Source organism: Coturnix japonica, chromosome 5 (assembly GCF_001577835.2).
Source record: "Coturnix japonica isolate 7356 chromosome 5, Coturnix japonica 2.1, whole genome shotgun sequence".
Classification (NCBI taxonomy): Eukaryota; Metazoa; Chordata; class Aves; order Galliformes; family Phasianidae; genus Coturnix; species Coturnix japonica.
Window position 1 is genome coordinate 44,952,195 of NC_029520.1, and position 21,642 is coordinate 44,973,836.

Consider the following 21,642-nt stretch of genomic DNA (forward strand, 5'->3'; position numbering starts at 1 on the left):
GACCACTAGTTCTGGAAAAAAGTGATAATTCTATTAAAGCAGCGTTAATTTTCTCATGTTCTGCAATCCCTCTGCCTGCATGTTTGGCAACTCCCATTTCCTTCACACTGCATGTTGAACGCTGCTTATTCTTTGAACAAAATGCAGTCATGGTAATATTAGCTGAAATGTCTGTGGAAGAAATGACTGTGGCAAGTTACCAAACTGCTCACATTGAAGCACAACTGTAGTGCAGATTGCAAAGCTACTAACACTACTAATGCTGCTTGCTTTTCTAATGACATCCAATTTAAATGGCACTAATACTTGCTTTGGATTGCTGGAAGGAGCTGTATTTATTGTGTTTACAGTATGCTTTGGGGTATATGCTGGAGAGCAACTTAATTTACGGTTAAATGTCATTTCTCCATATCATTTAAAAGCTGTAGCCCTTTAGTAGATTTGAATTCACGTTAGGTAAGACTTACCATCTACCCATAAGCAGGAATCAGGACTTCTGCATCTTTCAGATATTGGAAGAGAGCAGTAAGATCCCCACCCCCAGCCTCCTTTTCCCCAGACTAAACAGCTCCAGTTCCTTCAGTACAGTCCATTCTCTACAGTCTTAGCATACATTACAGTCATAAGCATATGACATGACAAGATTGCGTGCGTGTCCAGGCACTTAGAAACCTAACTTCGATATTAGTTTTCATTTTTCTTTTTCTGATTTTCTTTTAGGACAGGCAGAATTTGTTGTTTTATGAAATTGAGAAAATCAGGACTTGTTAGCACATAGTGTTGTTGTAGTTCTTGGAGGGAGCTGTGCTACCTTGTATAAAGTGATCTCTTCTGATGAAGGTGTAGCTCATAAGCCCCTGGGTGCAGAATGGTGTCACAGACCAACTGAGAATCAGGCATGGATAGCAGGGGGGGACAGACGACAGTTACCAGTGGGAATGCTTTATGAGTTCATTTACTGTAGTTTTGCAGTAATTGATGCTAAAGAAAATACCTGGAGCTTCCAAGGAGTTTATTTTCATTCATAGAACTCTGTTTAAAGTTTGGCTTTCACAGTTTGTCTGTGCTCTGCCAAGACTCCTGGTCAGTGTCCTGACAGCTGAGCACCTTGTCTCTGAGATACTGGAGTACTCAGTCTGATAGTAAAAGCACAGCTGATACCAGTTGTACAGTGTAAGAAAGATATTTTATGCTCATCGGCAAGTTTCTCTGGCAAGGCCACAATCTGAGTTGGTGTTGAGCATTTTAAACAGAGTAGTTAATTCAGAATCAATAGCATTAAATATAAAGAGGCAGGGCCTGCCTGTCTGTAGGCTGGGTAAGTTGATGCAGCAGTTACCTGGGGACTGAAATGAGGGAAGACCTGAAATACTTGAACAAGGGAAGAAGGCTGATCCTTTGGACTTTGAGGCTTATCTTGTGATCCTAACGCTGACTTCTGGGGATGTCTCTTGTGGTGTGTTAGAAGTTATCTGACAAGAAGAGTAATGGGATAGATAATGCCAGTTTTGGCATAAAATAATCAGGAGGAATAGCTTTTGAGTAGCTACAGCCTTCCCAGTCCTTGAGCAGTGCTCAGAGAGCTGCTTGGTTCTAAAAAATAAATAAAATAAAATGACTTAATAACAGTCCCTTCAGATGTCTGTTAACCTAAACAGCTAAAATTTGGAGGTTGAATAGGAAACTGATGGACAAGTCACCATTTAAGCCAATTCAAAGTAAATGGTGAGTTAGGTGGTTTGCCTTCTGGGAGTACTTCTTGACCTGCTTAGTTGTCAGTCTTTCGTCTCAGAGGTGAATGGTAATTATAGCTTTAGTGCTTCCTCTCCTTTCAGGTGATGGTAATTGTCTGTCTGTTCCGTCTAAGCTTGTGGTCTCTGGTTATGCTCTGGATTTTGTGCACTATAGTGTAGTATCCCTAAGTGAAATCATGGTGCTGTGCTTCAGGCTAAATCACTTTCCATTTTACAGTTCACTTGGAAAAGGTAACCTCTCTAACCACTCTGTGTCTTGTTTGGAAATTCAAGTCGTACAGGTTACTCCATAAACTCTTCCCAGGAGGAAATACTCATTAATTTAGTTTTTAATCTAAATAGAAAAAAAAGAAAAAACATATGTATCAAGATGCAGTTTGTGTGGCTTAAAGTACTTCAGAGTCACTTGCTGTGCTTTACAGAGCTTCTGTTTTATTTGTTAGAAAGTTGTTGACCTCTTATCACCTTCATTCTAATTCTTGACTTCTTCACTATCTTATCAACACTGAAGTCTTTAACCAATAGTGGCTGACGTACCCTGACTTTTTGTTGTTCTGTGTGTTCTTTGGAGCTATTTTTCTACAGATTTTCTTGTCTGAGGTTTGAGTTTCTTCAAAGTTCTTCAGAGCAATTTAGTGTACGTAGCTTAAAGAAAAATGCCATTTTAGACCAGTTCATCATAAAGGCTTATTATAGCAAAAGTGCTTTTGAAAGCAACTTCTTTGAGAAGGAAGAGACAGCTCCAGCTTGCTGTCTTAAGGATAAGCTTGTCAAGTGTTTAAAGCAGAGCTACTCATTGCAGTACCTGATCAGCTGATCTGCAGGCATTGATCAGGCAGTCAGACATTCAGTTCATTGGTTCACATGTGCGTTTGTTAGGTGTGTGCTTATGTTCAGTAGTATCACTTGAAATCTGTTGTTTGACGAGGGCTCATTTCACTTGTGTTTAAGAAAGTCTTTGCATTCTGTGCTATGCTACGGGAGAAGAAATGCCATCAGCTGGAATAAGCAGAAGTTGGCACTCTAGTTTTATTTTGCCTTTTGTCATGCTATTTATGACTCAGCAATTCATATCCAACAATAATTAAAAACAAGAAGTTGTCATGCAAAAACATAAAATGTATTAATGCTGCCAATTTAAGCAGGATTCCTGTCTTAAATTTACTGCTGTCGTTATTAGACCATTTGAATTGAATGTGGATTTTTGCTGCTGTCAAAATATGGTACTGTTTTCTTTACATCTCACCAGTTTCTTAAGTTTTCCTTAATTATTGAAAGTTAATGTCCAGATTCCCCAAAACTTTTGCTATATGTACTGAACTGTAATGTCGTGCATCAATTGTTTTAATTACTCAGGCAAACAGTAAGGCACAGGCAGAATAAAACAGAAATATATCAGAAATATAAATACATGGGGCTATGACTTCACTGGTCATAGATACTCCAGAAAAGAAGGGGAGGAAAAAAAGTTGGGCAGAAAGGGACTGGAGTCTTGGAAGGAAGGCGAGGAATAGAAATGTTACTATCCCCTTTAGTTAATACATTTTTGTTACCAGCCGCACCTGAATGATGATAAATTGTCAAAGCGACTGGTTACACAATTTGATTTAAAACTTAATGGCTTTTTTTTAATGTATCTTATATTCAACTTGGCGAGAGCTGACAGTGTTATTTCCTTGAATATTTTTTGACTATAATGTGTATCAGCTCCTGACTTGCATTTGGTGATTGTGATCTTAGAAGACCGGCGATCAATCGTATAATCATTGAGGTTAGCAAAGCTGTCATCTAATTTGAAAAAGTTGAAAAAGTGACTCATTGGTTTCATCTGTTGGTGAAACTGAAAATCCAGCAATGTATTTCTTCATACTCAAGGAGTATTTCTGTGGATGCAATGTAATGTTTTGTACACAAATAGAGCTCTTTGGGAAATTCCCCAAGGCATTTTGTTTCTAAGTATGTGGGTTTTCTTTCCATGCAGTACCTGTTTCTAGCAAAGGCAAGCGTGCATCACTTTGCAATTTGAACTCATTCTATACTGTTCTGTATTTTATGAAGTTAATATTCTGGATCACTGTATTCCTGAAATTTGTTTGAAAATTCAGGAAGTTTGCTCACAGTGACCACAGTGGCTGTGTGTCTCAGGGAAATAAAAGTGAGTAGTGTGAAGTCTGCTGCAATGTAACTTATAACCTGTTATTTTCACTTTTCAGATGTTCCTCCTGCTGATCAAGAAAAGCTTTTTATCCAGAAGTTACGACAATGTTGTGTACTATTTGACTTTGTTTCTGATCCACTAAGTGACCTAAAGTGGAAGGAAGTAAAGCGAGCAGCTTTAAGTGAAATGGTAGAATATATCACACATAATCGCAATGTGATTACAGAACCTATTTACCCTGAAGTAGTACATATGGTAAGTGATGGGAACCAGTCTGATTATTGCGTTGAATTCATTGTTCTTTCTTCAGCTCTGTCAATGTGTTTTAAAAAACCTTACTTTGAAATCCTCAAAGAAGATCAGCTGCCATCTGTACATCAGCAAAATGGTAATATAAATTGTGTTTTTTTAAATCTTGTTTTGCCATTATTGGATTCTCTTCTTTGTATGGTAGAAGTTTGGGTACTGTTGTAGTTTAACCTGGCAGCAGCTCAGCACTATGCAGCCGTATGTTCATTCCCTGCTCCCTGTGGTAAGAAGGAGAGGATTGGGGGGGAGGAGGGAGAAGAACTCAGGGGCTGAGATTAATAGGACAGAAAGGAAGGATAAAATAATGGTGATGATAATGAAGATAGTAGTAATGATATGTATGTGCATGTGCACAAATATAAGAGAGTGTGTATGTGTACAGTGCAATTGATCTCCACTGGCTGACTAATGTCCAGCCAGTACCCAAGCAGCTACTGCCCCCTAGCCGGTTTCCCCCAGTTTTTATAGTTCCACATGATACTGTATGATGAGGAGTATCTCTTTGGCCAGCTTAGGTCAATTGTTCTGGTTCTGTCCCTTCCCAGCTCTGTGCACCTCTAGAAACCTCACCTTTTTTTCCCATAGATGTATTTTGGATTAGATGTTTATAAAAACTGGGGAAGTTAAAAGTGACTGGTTTTTAAAAGAAACTGAAAATTTGAGAATATTTTTTGTAAGGTGAGAATTCAGATCACTTGTGGAAGCTTGACACCAGCACCATTGGTTAAAATTGAATTTTTATTTTTTTTTAAATTGATATTACATAGGAAATAAATTTGTGTTTTATAAACAGATCATTTCAGTAGTTAAAGCAGTTTTCACTGCTACTTTTCACATATTCTGAAAATGAGGTGACATACTCAGTTACAAGCATGGGGAATTTAAGTGTTATTTCTGGTTATGTGGGTAGGGTTTTTTTTTGTTTAATTTGATACTCAGCATGGAATGAGAGATTTTACTGGGAGTAAAAGTGTAATATTTGTGGCTCTGCTTAGCTATTTGGGTGGCTTTGTTAAAATACAGAGAATGCAGGCTGTCAGATTACAGAGTTTGTTATTCAGAGCCGTTCACGTCAGGCTTCGCTTCTTCTGAGCAGTCCAAGTGAAGAGAAGAATGTGTGCCATGTTCTCTCTGTAATGCCTACTCACTTGAAACTTTTCTGTAGCATTGCAGAAAATGGGCCACCAGAAAAACAGCGACTGTGAAGCTGTAAAAGTGCAGCACACTTGCCTTCTCTTTTTTTGTGATTTTTCTTCTGTTTAACAGAAGAAGCTGGAGTTCCAAGTTGTCTGAGGAAACGGGAGTTCCAAGTCTCATCATCCCTAGTTTTTCTTGGAAGACAGTTGGCTATTGCAAGTTTCTGCCTTTTTTAAAGGCAGGTTGGAGGTTGCTAGTTGATTGATATCCATGCTTTTAGAATATCTTTATAAATATCAGTTTTCTTTCTCTGAAAGAGCAATTAATATGCTAGCCATAGTCAAAATCAGACCTGCATCCCTGATGTGAAGGAATACTCTGAGGAAAACAGAGCATGAAGATGATGTTTCCTTCATGGGAATATGATGTAATTCTTGCAGATTTAGCTTGTGCAGTTTGATACTGCCTCCCACTGTCTGCTCTGCCATCTGTCAGATGTGAGAAGGCAGAACAGTGCTTACATATACCAGTTAGTAGATAATGTTACAGCATTATTCTAAACTGTGAATGGAGCTGATAAATGATTAGCAGTCATAATGGGAACAGGGAAGCATGCCTGCCTGCTGCTTTTCCCGGAGTCCCACCACAGATAGGTGGAGTAGATTCCTCTGGAAAACAACATATTTAAACACATCTAGCTTGATTTGCCAGAACTTCTGGATCGTCTTCAAATGATGGTTAAATAAACTTTGATATTATTTAAAAAGAAAAGAAAAGTTAAAGAAGACCACCTTATAACACACTGAGAAGAGGATAAAGATGTGCATTTGGCTCCCTTATCATCTGAAAATTTGACGATTACAGACGGATAATATGCTGTGAAGAGTGGAATTTAAGTGTAATACTTGGGTAGACTTGTAACTAGAATATAAATAAACACAAAGTGTTGCAACCATCAAATATCAGTAACAGTATATAAGTAATCTTTTCTGATATTTGTGGTACACATTTAGAATGGAGTGTATGTATGCCGTGTGCTCATGTTCTATGCAGCCAGCTGCAGCTGATGTGGTAAATCATCTTGTGGATATGTCATAGTCCTCCTTTCAGCATAGCTTACATTCTCATTGTGAACAAGTGTCTACCCAAGTTTATTTTAAAATATCTTAGTATTTCTATAATGAACAAAGTGATTTAATTTGTGAGTTTTAAAGCAGAGCGCTGTGCAGTGCTTTAAGTAGGAATAGCCTTAAAGAGTTTCTGAATGCAGCCTGATACACTCAGTAGTTGTGAAAAGGTAGAAACAACTTTTTATTTTGGCAATTCCTGCAGTGTGTTCAGGCTGCTCAGAATACTGAGGCATCTGTATCAAAGGATCAGCCTGAAGCACTAGAGGTGGTTTAGGACCATAGTTTGAGTTGATCTGTATATTCAGAAGTTAGTTGAGACTGGTGCTGGTTTGATACCAAGTAAGCAAGCAATAAAATAGAATAAGAAAGACTTTCTTGGATACACGTACTAATAGACCGATAAATAGATTGTGTTTTTCTGTTTACTCATCAATTTAGGTGTCTTACAACTGCCCTTCTTAGTCTGCATTACAAGTGGATCTGAGGAATGAGTCTCTTCCAGTACTGACAGCCGTAGCTGTCTTTATATTTACAGATGAAGACTCTTTCTGATTTTCTTACTGGCATGCACAGAAACCTGTTCCCTCCAACTTGCTCAGTAAAAGTTAGGATAAGTAACTGTCAGTCTTCTGATCCCTGCTGTGATTCACACGTTACAAGTGTGCATCTAGACGAGCACTTGGAAGCACAAAAATGGTGTATATCTGTGTGCACACACACCTTGAGAAATCCTTGTAGTCTGCTCCGCTTTCTTGAGGATACTGAGCTGCCCGGTTAGATGGGTGTGGGTTAAGGGAAGTGCCACTAGGAGAGGAAGGTCAGAATTTGGTTTTGAGGTATTTCCACATCCCATATGCCTGCGGTGTGAAATGAAACTGGTAATAATTTACATAACAATGTCATGGAATCTTTGCTTTGTGTCTCTGGCTCTGACTTCTGCTTTTGAAGGCTGCAAATTCTTTTCAGGTGTATATATAAATATACTTGTCTAAACCTTTTATAAATATTTGCTTGAGTGTTTAAAATGAGTGTGTTTATATGTGTTTGTGCGCAATGAGACAAAGATGCCTTGCCAATAAGTTTGTACTTTAAAGAGTACTACGTGGAAAAGTGTTCTCTGAGTTTAAAGTCTTCAAAGAAAATTAAATGTACTTCATTTTTCTCTAAGTTACTGAGTTATATAGTTTGCATATGCCTGAAGATATTAACTAAGTAGGCTGTGTTAAGACTTCTCAGTCAAAATCATCTTTGAATTCTTTTTTTAATCATTCACTTCAAAGTTCTTAAAAGACCGTGTGATTTCAGTTTGCAGTTAATATGTTTCGAACGTTACCACCATCTTCCAATCCAACTGGAGCAGAATTTGATCCAGAGGAAGATGAACCAACTTTAGAAGCTGCATGGCCTCACCTGCAGGTACTCAATGAAGTGTGGGATGTCATAATCTAACAGAATTTTCACATTAGATCCATTCTTTATTGATTCAAAATCATACAGGTTCTGTCTGTCTCCTTATATCAACTAATCTCTCTACAATATTTTAAATAAATCTTGAATTTACACTGATAATCTTTTCACTGGATGTCAGTGTTTTAGAGGCTGAAGGTTTGCTGTTTCTTGTTGTATGGATGTAACTGCTGTGATTTTAGATGAGCTTCAGTTTGACACTAAATACTTTGATCTGACTCAGTTCTTGCTTTGAGAGGTACTGTGACAAACATAGAACACAGTTTTTAGAACACTTCTGGGTAAGCTGAATATTAGATTATGTCACGTGTGCAGTGGAGCTCAGTAGAATTTCAATGTAATTTAAAGAACATCAGCTTCTTATACTAAGTAAAAACATGCTGCATTGGGAGCAAAGCTTTTATTGTATGTTATGTGAATAAATGAGTTCTATACAAATACAAACGACAATTCTGGGCAACTAATTGGGAATTTTGGTAATATGCTGGTCATAAAATGTTTTGTTTTGTTTATAAGACTAATGATATTTTTTCATTGGACTTTTTTTTCAGCTTGTTTATGAATTTTTCTTAAGGTTTTTAGAATCTCCAGATTTCCAACCTAATATAGCTAAGAAATATATTGATCAGAAGTTTGTATTACAGGTAAGGTCAAAATAACTTTTAAATTCAAGTTCTATATACGTTCTCTTGCAGTGCATTAGATTCAGTAAAGTAAATCTTTTCTTTTCCCTCCTTGCAGCTTTTAGAGCTCTTTGACAGTGAAGATCCCCGGGAAAGAGATTTTCTTAAAACAACTCTTCACAGAATATATGGGAAATTCTTAGGCCTGAGAGCTTACATCCGAAAACAAATTAATAATATATTTTATAGGTATGTCACTGTCTTTTTCTTGTGGGGCCTTTGGTCAGATAAACAGCTAAAGACTGCTAACAGTATCTTGAATCATATTTAATTCTTAGTAACTTCGTACCTAATACTACTGCATCTAATGGAACTTGATGCTAACCTGAGAGATTTGAATTGAAGTAGCCTTGCACGCAGCATAAATTTGGCAGCCAATATTTGAATTATGTATTTGATGTGTGGTTTAATATTTTTATCTGAGACTTTTTTCTTATTGTGTAGTAGTAGTCATAGCTGTAATAGCACTTGAATAAAATGTAGTTCTTTGTAATGTAGAAATAGCAACCCAAATGGAATGACAGAGAATTTGACTAAAGGAGCATATTTACTGCCTTTTCTTTCCTCAGACCTAAGATGTTTCATTCTTGGTTGGTGAAAGCAGTTAATTAAAAGCAGCTTGTTAGTGTGTTGGTCTATGAGAAGTTTGCAAATGGAAAATAATTTTCTACTAAGTGAAATTAATAATACTTTCTAGTAAGTGGGGAAAAAAAACATTATTTTCAAAATACCTGAAGTTGTGCGTAGAACTTTCTTGACAAGTTTATGCTTAAGCAATTGAGAAGCCCATAAGAAAGATAATTGTATAGTAAATTACAGTGTTCTTTCAGAAGAAAATTTATGAAGATGTGATTACTTCTGCTTATTATTGAGCCTTTTGTGTGCACAGGAGCCTAATACCAAACAGCTTTTTAGTTCCATAAGTAGTAACTGTTCGAACACTTTGTGCTTGCATGTGCTGTAGAAGGTTGAGTCATGGCATTTGATTGTGCCAGATGTTCTGTTATTTTAATATTAAAAGCATTGTTTGCTGTGTTTTGCATTATTGAAATGACACAGAGTATGTATGATTGTTTAAAAAAAGCTGAAATGCGTGCACTGTTGTTAAATGTGAGTGAAAAAAGCAAGCGTGAAGGTTGAAGGCAACTTAATGTGCTTACAGAGCGTGCATATCTTGTAGAGAACAGAGCCATCAAGAACACAAAGTGCCACTAGGTTTAGAATAGTTACCAAGACTGCTTAACTGTTTTCATGGACTCCACAAGGTTTATTCTCTGCTGAGTGACTAAAACCTGAGAGGTCAAGGCTACCTGCCATGTTAGATGATCATCTGTGGTAGGTGTATTTCTCTGTTCACCAGAAACTGAGTGAAACTTTTCATTTTTTTAGGTTTATTTATGAAACAGAACATCACAATGGCATAGCAGAATTACTGGAAATACTGGGAAGGTAAGTTGTAGATTTTGTCCAATTAAACTGTCTTGATCTTTAAAGGAGACATTAGATATTCAGCTGGGGATTGCCAGTGATTACAGGACAAGATGAAAATAGCTTCCTAGCATCTGGAGAGATTTAACTTCAAGTTTTGTATAAGAGTGCAGAAACTGAGCAAAAACTTCAACTGCACATCAACATTTTTGGGATGTGATAATTTTTTTTTATCATTTAATTTTCATTTTCTACATTAGTATCCTTGTATTAAAGATAAGCTGCAGTGCAGCAGTAATTACATGTAACAGTTGTAATTTGTTTAAAAATTCATCTGACTTCACTAAATATATAGCAGGTAAGCACAGAAAGGGTGGGAGAACCTTCTTTTAATCTCCTTTAAGTGAACTTCAGTGATGTGTCTGACAGCCATGGAATCTAAGTTGTACAACACGAAGCTGCTAGACTACTCAAAGCTGGTTGTTTTATCAGTTGACTTCTCATCCAGAGATGCAAGCTTTTTAATATAAGTATGTGGAAATACGTTTTAAAAGCATTGCCAGTTTTATTTTACAGGGGTTTTTATATAAATGTTATAAGTTTTATGGCACTTAATAGAAATTTGCCTGTTAAAATTGTAGTATATTTTTTCTTAGATTTTTCTAATCAAATTTCTGGTAGCCAAATTAAACTTCTGTGCTGTAGCTGTTCTGTATTGATTTTTGTGATCCATCAAGGAGTTTCATACAAGAAGTTGACAAAGAGCTCCTTATGAGTAACAGGAAAGGCAGCTCTAACAACTCCTAATTTCTCAACAATATGTGTCTGTTATAATCCTGTAACATCAGCATCAGATTTCTGCAGTGATTGCCAAGGGGGGTTGTCTAAAAGTGTTTTAGCAATCCATGTATGTTTTCATTTATCTGCTTAACTTAGGACCTCTGAAAGACTTGGGCTTGTTTTTTTTTTCTCCCGACAGCATAATTAATGGATTTGCCTTACCATTAAAAGAGGAGCACAAAATATTCTTATTGAAGGTTTTGTTACCACTTCACAAGGTGAAATCACTCAGTGTTTACCATCCACAGGTAAGATTTGCTTGGCAGTTCTTTTAGTAACAAGAAGTACAGAGGTCTGCTATGATGGCCGCCTCCAAAATTAGAAGTACTTCTTCACCAATTTCAGTGTGTTCCATCTCACAAGAAGTGTTAATCAAATCTTTTCTTTGATTTTAGCTGGCGTACTGTGTAGTTCAGTTTTTAGAGAAAGACAGCACGCTTACAGAACCAGTAAGTTCATTTTGCATTTATTATTTATTTGGGGGATACTAACATCCTTTTTTATCAGTGGACTGTTTAAGGAGGCTTGGAGAATGAAGTATTGATATGTAATTATTTTTATTAGGAAGAGTCAAATGTTTAACCATTTTGACATATCAAATGGATGTATTTTTCTGCAACGTTGAAAATGATTTAATAAACCTTTCAAGGTATATCTTTTAGGAGCAAAATTGAGTTTACTCTGCTTATTTTGTTCTGGCTGACTCTCCTGAAGACAGCTGATCCACAAAAGCAGTTCAGTCAGATATTTACGTGCCTGAACTGTGCTCTGTTGTGAGGCTGATATTGCGCTGGCACACCGATTTTTGGCACGCATAGCTACATACTGATGCAAGACTTTTGAGTCAGATCCTGTTCTCCTTTTGAATCAGATACTAACTTTGGAACATAAACAAAACCAGACTTTTGTCTGGCTGCACATAGCTGCATACCTAGATGAATACTTTTGATTGTCCAAAATTGAATATAGTGTTTTGCATCACTAATCCAACACATTTAATTGCTAAGCAGTGATTAGTGAATGATTGCTTCTAACAAAAGTGCACCTTACTGAGTTAAACTTGTTTCCATTGTAAGCATGATTCATCAAGCAGTGTGTGACTGAGCAAGAACTTTCTTCTGCTTGAAGCTTTTAATGTTTTAGTTATGAAATTCTGGTCACTCTGTTATTCACGTTGTGTGCGGTCTTGAGTTGTTAGCTTTCTTTCAGGCATCAGTTATGGTGCTACATGTTTGCTAGGACAAATTTGAACAATCATCTGAGTTTACTTCCTTTTTTTTAATCCCAAATCAGTACATAATGCTTACATCGTTCTTTTAATCTCTTAATGTGTGATGCATGTGCTGGGTTCCTCTTCAGAAATTCTGGTTGAGAAACACGGTTTTTTTATATGCAAATTGTTAAGAGATTTATTTTTTAAAAATCTTATTAAATAAAATCTGCATATATTTCCCAAGGCTTTGTTAAGGACAGAGTGTCTACATTGGCATTTATATGATACGTATAAGGAACATACATTGATTTCTCACTGAGTTATCACTTCATTGAAGTAGAATGTTTCTTGTAGTTTATAAGAGTCCAGATTTATTATTTAAGAATTCCATCTATTTCAGAAAATAAGCATGTTCCTTTTTTCTAAACGAGAAAGTTTGGTGTTTGCAACAATCCAGTAGCCATCCTCTCAGTGTTTAAACTGCATCAAAACCATATAAAAGCTTCTTCTTAAAAGAATGTAGTTTTGTTTTTAAGTTGAGCCATCTAATAGACTGTTTCCTTTTCTATATCATATTTTATGGATCTCTTAATTGTTTTTCTTTGTTCCTCTTCCCCAACTTGTTTGAGGGTTCATGATTTGCTAGGCAAAAAACTACTTAAATGAGCTGGGTAAGTAATTTAATCATGGAGCAAGTTAAGGCCTAATTACAGTAATACAGTCAAATAAAATTTAACAGCAGTATACCTGGAATAGTCAGTCACCTGCCAGTTTGAGTATTTATGGTAAGTCTTTGCTTAAAATATGATTGAACTTCATTACTTGAGACTTGAAGAACACCTTCAAGAAATAAGAGGTTGAGCTATTGTCACTTAAGTGGCAGATATTTTTCCCCATCACGTAGCTGCAAATCTGCCCTTTGAGTTGGTTATCATATTGAGACGTATGTCAGGTTCTTTCTTCAGTTTTCTAATTATTTTTAAACAGATATTTAATGTAAAACTTTCTTCTGAGAAAATGTTCTGTAGCCATAGTAGCAGTTATTTATGTGTCACTGAACCATATCTCATCATTGCTGTTATGTGGGACAAACATTTGAGGGCTTTTTTTCTGTTCAGCCTTGTTCAGACTTGTTAATGAGAGATAAGTTAGTACAAGACTTTTTGATTATGAGAATCTTGTTCTTTTTGCTTCTACAGGTTGTAATGGCACTGCTGAAATACTGGCCAAAGACTCACAGTCCAAAAGAAGTCATGTTTTTAAATGAGCTGGAAGAGATCCTGGATGTGATTGAGCCATCTGAATTTGTGAAAGTTATGGAGCCTCTTTTCAGACAGTTGGCCAAGTGTGTGTCCAGTCCACACTTTCAGGTCTGTACATACAAAATGCACAATGCAATGAGGATTTTTGAAAAGCAATTTGCTATTATTCACCATGCTTAACTTCAGTTGTTAAAGAAAGCCTTTGCATCTATGGCAAAACTGGGGGGTCCGAATGTTAGCCTTACTGTCTCTTTTCAAGAGTGCAGTACTAGAGTTTATCTTAGATGATTCACTTAAAAATATTACCCTTTAGCGCTTGTATTTCACTTCTTGAAATTGAGTTCTACTGATAGACTTACAGGGGAGAGCATTTCTTGGACTGCTTGAATGGTTTGAATCATTTCCTTGTTGAGGAAAAAGCAGTTTTCCTCTCTCCATTAGTTCCATGAGTAGCTTCTAGTTCATGCTTTAAAAATCCAAATCTTGTTTGCAGTTTTTCTTACGTGTCACTTGTTTTTGCCAAATACTTGCTTTTTAAGAGATTGTTTGATGAAGTGTTCCTTTTTCCTGTGTCATCTTAGGTTGCAGAGCGCGCATTGTACTACTGGAATAATGAGTATATTATGAGTTTAATTAGTGATAATGCAGCAAAGATTTTACCCATCATGTTTCCATCCTTATACCGGAATTCAAAGACACATTGGAACAAGTAAGAAACATTTGTACAAACAAAATTTTGCTTTTTTTTTTTCTAGTTTAGCCTGAAAATAGCTCAGAATCCTCTCTTTGAATAGTATTAAATGTGTTTAGCTCTTTATTCAATGTCATCAGGGTTGCAGAGTAAAGAGAAGATTACTGTTATCACAATGTTAATTATGAACATTATAACCAATATAAGCAAAAATTGTAAGCAAGAAATGAAGAGAATGGAGTCTTTCTTCCATTAAACAAATAACTATATTTTAGTATGTGTAATCCATGGCATTTTTATTAACGTGAGAATAATTTGTCATTAATCTCTAATCTGGGTACTTCTGAAGAGAAACTTGATTTTTCAATCTCTAGCCTCTTTGCTCATTTGCATTTAATCTGAATTCTAGTGGAATATGTTTTAGATTGGGTCATTTTGTTTCCTTTCCTTTTCTTGGTTTTTTTTTTTTCCCCCCCTTTGTTTACTGTTTTCTTTCTCCATAGACTGTTTTCACTTTTTTCCCCCTGCAATAACATAGTACTTACACATGAGGACAGTCCTGGTCAGCTTCTTTCTGCAGCTGTTCCATTGTAAAGGGCCTCTTTGTTTCTGCTATGGCACAACTGCTGGGATGATGAAAGTATCCACAGTCTAGTGCTGGCCATGAACTGCGGTCTGGCAATGAGTTAGCTGAGAGCACATACTGAATCTACCTCTAAATACAGGAAAAGAAAGGCAGATAAAGTGATGTTAGTGATTGATAAGTATCGCTCGATGTAAGCAGTAACAAATAATGTATTAAGAAGTGAAATTTTGGTTCAGTGATACAACTGCATAGAGTAATCCATATGATTTTTCTGGCTTTCAAGGCCATGTGTTCATTTTGTTCTGAGCAGAAGTGGTGCTACCCAATACAACTGCGCTTTCACTGGCAACTCACTTGTGTTACAAAGTAGTCACTTAACTGATTGCGTGCTGTTTGCTTTTAATGATCAACACTAGATTACTCACTAGAAATTGTAAAATGCTCTGTAAAAATAAGTGCTTCATAAGGAAAATTTTTGTCGTTGTTTTCCACATCACTTTTCTAACACTTGTCTAAAGAGGCCTGGCATAATTGTATTAAACTAAGTGCTGTTGCTGTGTGGCAGTTCCCAATCTGAATACCATCTTCTCTAGGCTCCTTATAATCACTCTGTTGCCAGTAGGTTTCTTATTTCAAAAACTGTAACACTGTCTTGCATTTTCTTTAACAACTTGAGTCTGGTTAAGGTCAGCAAGTGCACTTCAAACCTAGGCCTCTTGGTATCCACAGTACTAAAAAATGAAGTTCATGAAAAGTATACATGACAAGTAGTACTATAGAGTAAGTAAAATGTTAACTTTAATATTGTGTTAGAACTTTGGAGGATAAACTGAACCTTCCATTAACTAGCATTGTTTCCATTTGTTCTGAAATGGTGTAATTTTCCAGTTATGTAGGCTATTGGCTTCTGTTGACCAGAAAAAATAGATTTCAAAGTTTAAAGTACTCTGAGTTTCAACCAGAAGTTTTACTTATAGGACAATACATGGCTTGATATACAATGCTCTGAAACTCTTCATGGAGATGAACCAAAAACTGTTCGATGACTGCACACAGCAATTTAAAGCAGAAAAACTGAAGTAAGTTTTCGTGTCAGTGTGTCTGTCTGTTCTTGAATAATTTGTTCAGAGTGCTTTAGCTCTGAAAAGCTGCCGTGTCTCTACTGGGAAGTTGTACCCACTTAATTACGGTACAACAGTCTCAAAATAAACTTGGTAAAACTTTTCATTACATGTGAACTGTAAAATCTTCAGAATGGGGTGCTTCCTATAGTCTTTGGCCTAATACTGCTGCATATCACCTTCTTCCTTAAAGCTAGTTTTTGGAAAAGGGCACTGCTAATCATGGAGCCTGCTGTAAATGATCTGCTGAAGAGTTCAGTTGACATCCTGTGTTTATTTTTTGCATGCTGTATTTACACAATGTTATTTTCTCATGTTATCACTCGATCCTTCCCAAAACATTTTTCCAGTATTTTTGACATTGCGTTGTACATGAACATGTACAGGTTTTTCTAGAAATTATCCAACCTAAAGTTGTTACTCTGTTACAATGCGCTATTTGCCAGAAGAATTGTGATGACTGTAATGTCATCCTGCACAGGGCAGGCAATTAGAAGCTAGAATTTTTCTGGTAAATGCCCAAAAATGAAGCTATATTTTGTACTCGTAAATTTACATCTCATAAACCTGCTGTTCCTCTGGATCTCAAAATGATTTAACAGATTGGAAATAGAAATCAAATGTGTGAATCATTTGGGGCTTACTTTACAAACTGGGAGCATGATTAAGAAGCAGGTATTAAAAATATCTGGATTTGAATTTGATTTTTAATTCCTATGTGATTAAGAATTCCCCCAGATAATGTTTCTAATTCTGAACCCATATTAAAACGATATTCTGAAAGGAATATAGATTTCTAACATAAATAATCTTAAATTTTGGGGCTGCTTATTATAATTCAAGTAGAAGTGATGAACTTGTAGTATTACTTTTTTTTTTTTTTAATATGGACAAAAATGTGAATATTTTTTAAAAGAACAAAGGCTGTGTAAATCTGTTTTCCCTTATAGCAAATGAGTAGTAGTCCTTTTATTAAATCAGAAATCAATCATTTCTCCTTTTCTTCTGTTTGTTTTGAGTTTGTTATTATTGGGTGGGGTTGTTTTGTGGCATTTCTTTTGAGAGTGAACTAAGGCAGGCAGAATGCTATGGGTGACATCAGAACAAAACAGAATTCTTTACCACAATAGAGTAAATTTAGATGGAGTGTGAATTCTACTCCTCTCTCAAGCTTAACTTAGTGAAGAGCTGCAGGCAAGTTGTGTGTAGGCTTGAATTATAATTTCTGGGTTTTAAGCCAGGATTAGCTACCCCGTAAAGCCCGAAAGTATTTCTTTTAAGCACTGTTGATCTTAAAAACCCTTTTTCAGCTCTGCCGCCTTTCAAAGAGTTTGTTCTAGTCTGTGCATGAAGCAATTTATTAGAGTAGGGTAAACCAGTTACTTAAATTTGAAAAACATCAAGTATACAGAAAGAAACCTTACTTCTGAAGTGTTGTTTCTTGTGACTGCATTGAATGATTTATTGTGCTTTTTGATTCTTTCTGGGTTTTGTTTTATAAATGTGTCTATTTGTGTACAGTTTAAAATATCTCTGGGTTTTTTTCTCTTGTTTAAACTATAACCCAAGCCACCGAGATGACAGTAGGACTCCATATAACATAGTTCAATTATTTTTTCCCTTTGAGTTATAATCCTTCTAGCATTGTACAGTTAGCAGAGACTAGCTCATGTTAGCTGGTTGCTAACATGGGAGGGTTGGGTTTGGTTTTTTCTTTTTAATGTTGCTTTGGGATCATGAGGTATTGATACAATGCAAATTGTAGCACCAACATGAAGTGGATTTTTTGGGTGGTAAGCTGAAATGGGTATTGCCAGACAATTTATTCTTCTAGTGATTTTTCTTTTAATGTTAAGGAGAATACACAGGTTGTGATACAGGATTCACCAAGCTGCTTTTGCCATTTTTTGCTTTGAAATTTTTTTTTCAGAGAGAAGCTAAAATTGAAGGAACGGGAAGAAGCATGGGTTAAAATAGAAAATCTAGCCAAATCAAATCCCCAGGTATTTAGAAAAGATTAACATAAGATGCTCATGTTCTAATGCTTCAGTTTTGTTAAATATCAGTGGGGGAAACAGGTCTGACTGATCGTGGAAATAAAACAATTTCATTAATTGTATTATGAAAGATATGCAATAAAAGTACTTTAAAATTTGTAACCTTTCTCTTGTGCAAGTAGTTATTTAATAAGAAAAAAAAAAAAAGGTTTCTGAGAAATACTATGTGAAGTACTTTTTCCTTTTCTTATAATAGGAGATTTACTGTATTGCGGTTTGAAAAGTTAATGTGCAAAATTATGGAAAACATAGATGCCATAATTGGTGTCTCTTTGAAAGCTGTTTTGCAAATAATATATTACAAAAGAGATCTTTCTGCAAACTGTGAGTTATGACTGCTCAGATTTCGTCTGTGTCCAATGGATTAAACTAAAAGTGTACATTCTTGTCTACTGCATTTGTTCTCATATTTGCTGTGGATTAGTCTCCTGGTGAATGTGCACATCAGAGTCTTACTAAAAAGGAAGCGTCCTGTCAAGCATTTGTGAGCTGACATAATTAAAATATTGATAAAGAAAATTTCCTTTAGAGTGCTTATCTGGAAATCATGGGAGAAGGCGATGGTTCAGCCTGAATTTCCCCTCACCCACTCTCTCATTTCTTGGGGAATGCAGCTAATCTTTTTATTTATTCATTCATTTTCTGAAAGGTCATTTTCCCTTATCTCAATCATGCTGATTTGCTGCTGTAGGCAGGACTCTGCCTTTGCAGCAGCTTAGCTTCAGTGGTAGAAGAGTGAACAATGATAAAAGGAAGCAGGACACTTTACGATCTCATTGGTGTTCTAAAACCAAGTATGGGATCATATTTTTCCTAAGGAGGAGGAATTTCATAGATGTTTTTTCCTTTACAGCAATTCTCAGGGTACAGTTACTAAACTGCTCAAATCAAAAATGTTAAAAATCAAACATTATGCCTAACAGTGGAAGAGTCAAGTGAGTCTTAGAAGAGCCATGTGCATGAAAGTAGTGATTGTCTTTCACTGATACACCATTCTCTAATGTCATACAAAAGACTTGGTTGAAGAGTGCTTGATGTAGATGGTCATTTGCTGTCATACATGGTGAACTTTGCCTGTCTAACTAAATAAATGAATAGGCTTGCAGTAGTAAAATCTACAGTTCTGAAGTATAAAATTGCTAGTTTTCACAATTTTTGTAATTCAGTGTACTTTCTGAAACTGGGTAGCACAACCCATATACCATATGTTCTGCATAGCATACTTGAAGAGAGCTAATAATGACAAGTAACTTTAAATATGGTTAATTTGAACGCTGAGAGCTTCACTGAATGAAGAATTGACACAAGTTCTGGATGCTTCTAGCACCATATAAAACTGATTTTAGCAATTCCCTCTTCCACCCTAAAATTTGTTAACACTTCCTTAATTTGTCTAATTACTAACAGTACTTGTTCAGAGCTATTCCCTGACTTTGCATAACAATGCACTTGAAAATTTTAGATCTTGATCATTACAGCCCTTGCTGATTAGATTATTTTTTTTTTTTAATCATCTTATATGTATTACATTACTGGTACAGTTAAATACTAAAATTTTTATAAGGAAAAATAGATGAGAAAGTATGCTTATAAACAAGTTTTTTTATTTAAAGACAGCTTAAACCTCGTTGGAATTAAAATCAAACTTAACCTATGGTTAAACTATTGAGATTACTGAACAGCAAGTTTTAGGTACTATGAGTGTTTTCACATAATCTCTTTAATTCCCAAAGCACTTGTACACTTGTATGGCTGCTTTATTAAGCTTTTCTGCCTTGTGTAAGTACTTAACTTTGAAGCTTTTTCATCTATAGTAACTTAATTTTTTTAAACTGTGCATTTCTTTATAAATACAAAATTATACCAGCAATAAAAATCATTGTTTGTGTTGCCATGCTGTCCATAAATCACTAGACAGAAATCACCAGACAGCGTATTAAGAAGTCTTCAGTTCCCAGAAACTGACAAAATATGAGTATGCTTTAAAATTGAGACTCAGATAAAGTGTAATTTTTCATTTTTGCCATCTTTCGTGTACACTTGGGAGAAAACGTATTCCTTGGTACCTGGAAGCATAAGATATTTATGCTAATCCCCAATAATTACAGCATTAAGGTGCTCTAAATCTCTCTTAGTATTTAGTTACTGCTACTCGGAATGATTATTTTAACACTTTGCATTTTATTAGTACCCAACATATAGTGACACGAGCTTGCAGAACAGTCCAGTTGCAATGGAAACAGATGGGCCTTTAATTGAAGATTTGCAGATGCTGAAAAAGACAGTGAAAGAAGAGGCTTGTCAGGTAAGGTTATGTGAAGATAATAATAAAGTACCCTTTACAAATTGAATTAACAAATGGTAAATCTGGTAGTTGCTCTTAATTGTGAATTCTTTTTTTAGTTAGTTCCAGATATAAACTGGAGCTATATTTTATATTGTCATGTCAATAATAAACTTCATTAGAGCTGCTACTTTAAAGTGATAATAGAGCAGCAAGGAGTATGGAGTTGAATTGCAAATGCCTGGGGATCTGATTAAAACCTCTTGAGATCTTCTACAAAGATTTCATTATCTTTCCACTTAGAAATTAGCTGCATCATGACAGAAACAATGCTTTTGCCCTAAGGAGAATTAAAAATGTATAAATCTTTAGTGTGTAACAGTTTTGTCTTTTAATACAGAGAATTTATAAGCACTAGAATCTCACTATTTTATATTTCTTTTATCTGTTATTCGGAACCTTCTTTTTTGGCTAAAGCTACTACAGTGTTTTGACAAAACTTGTGGCATGTCCACCATGCGAATTTTCTTGCCCAGGCACATAGGCCGTCCTTCTCTGTCCACCATTTGTTAATGTTCCATTTAAAAGGCAAAGAGATTCAAGGCCTTTCTAGTCTTTTGTCTTTAGCTAACACTTAGCGATCTTCAGGTATTTTTCTAACTGACTTTAATGGAAGCAGAGTCCCAGCATTAAAACTAGAGCTTTGGAGAGCTGTTTGAACTGGGTGCTAATGGAAGGTGATGGGGTGACAGGGAGCAAGCACTACAGTATCACTCGGTTATATGGTAAAATATCAATAGTCTGAGTACTTCTGAGTGCAGCAAAGTTTAAGATCAGAGCAGTGATCTCAAGGTGAGTGACTGAGATCAGAGATAAATTCTGTTAATTTGAATGAAAATATCAAACAAGAGATTTAAGAAAACATAACATGGACTTTATCTCCTTTATTACTTAAAATTCCATTAAACACTTACAATTACTCTGCAGTGCTATATTTTATCTATTCTAAGAAATATGTAATTTTGGATTCAGTAGGGTGATGTTAAAAAAAAACAACAAACCAACACTTAAGTTATACTCTGATGAGTTAGACTCTGTGATAGCTAGCTTGTAAACACTCATTTCTGAAGTGGTTTGCAGTAAAAGCTAATAGAAAAAAAAATGGTAAAATAAACTAAGTTTTGGAGTTGTTGAGGACTGTTTGAGTGTTCTTTAACAATCATCTACAATCTAGCATGTCAGATTTATCAGGAAAGAATTATAGCATTCACTGCAACTGAGGGATGTCTGAGATGATGCCATTTGCAGATTGCAGCTGTGTGGCTGAAGAGAAATTGTAAAGAGTAAGAAATTTCAGTGCAGTCCTAACTGAGCTCAAAATATATAAGAATTGTAACAGATTGGTAAGAGGAGCTGGGGACAAGAGAATGAAAAGAATATATGCAGAAAGGAATTATGGACCTTGTGTTCATTCATAGACTGAGTATAACTTAAAGGAAAAGAATAAATATTAACAGCCAGA

The 21,642-nt window shown here is 35.7% G+C and overlaps 1 protein-coding gene across 3 annotated transcripts in view; it reads left to right on the plus strand.

Annotated features, from left to right (window-relative positions):
* The window catches only part of PPP2R5C (protein phosphatase 2 regulatory subunit B'gamma), a 61,756-nt gene that overhangs the window by 36,704 nt on the left and 3,410 nt on the right, over positions 1-21,642 (plus strand). For all 3 annotated transcript variants that reach the window (XM_015865421.2, XM_015865423.1, XM_015865422.1), the window contains 12 exons: positions 3,968-4,167; positions 7,794-7,904; positions 8,507-8,599; positions 8,697-8,827; positions 10,028-10,087; positions 11,046-11,154; positions 11,302-11,355; positions 13,319-13,489; positions 13,963-14,090; positions 15,636-15,737; positions 17,710-17,782; positions 20,025-20,141. In XM_015865421.2, the coding sequence (XP_015720907.1) occupies positions 3,968-4,167; positions 7,794-7,904; positions 8,507-8,599; positions 8,697-8,827; positions 10,028-10,087; positions 11,046-11,154; positions 11,302-11,355; positions 13,319-13,489; positions 13,963-14,090; positions 15,636-15,737; positions 17,710-17,782; positions 20,025-20,141 (1,349 nt within the window). The remainder of the gene's footprint in view (positions 1-3,967; positions 4,168-7,793; positions 7,905-8,506; positions 8,600-8,696; positions 8,828-10,027; positions 10,088-11,045; positions 11,155-11,301; positions 11,356-13,318; positions 13,490-13,962; positions 14,091-15,635; positions 15,738-17,709; positions 17,783-20,024; positions 20,142-21,642) is intronic.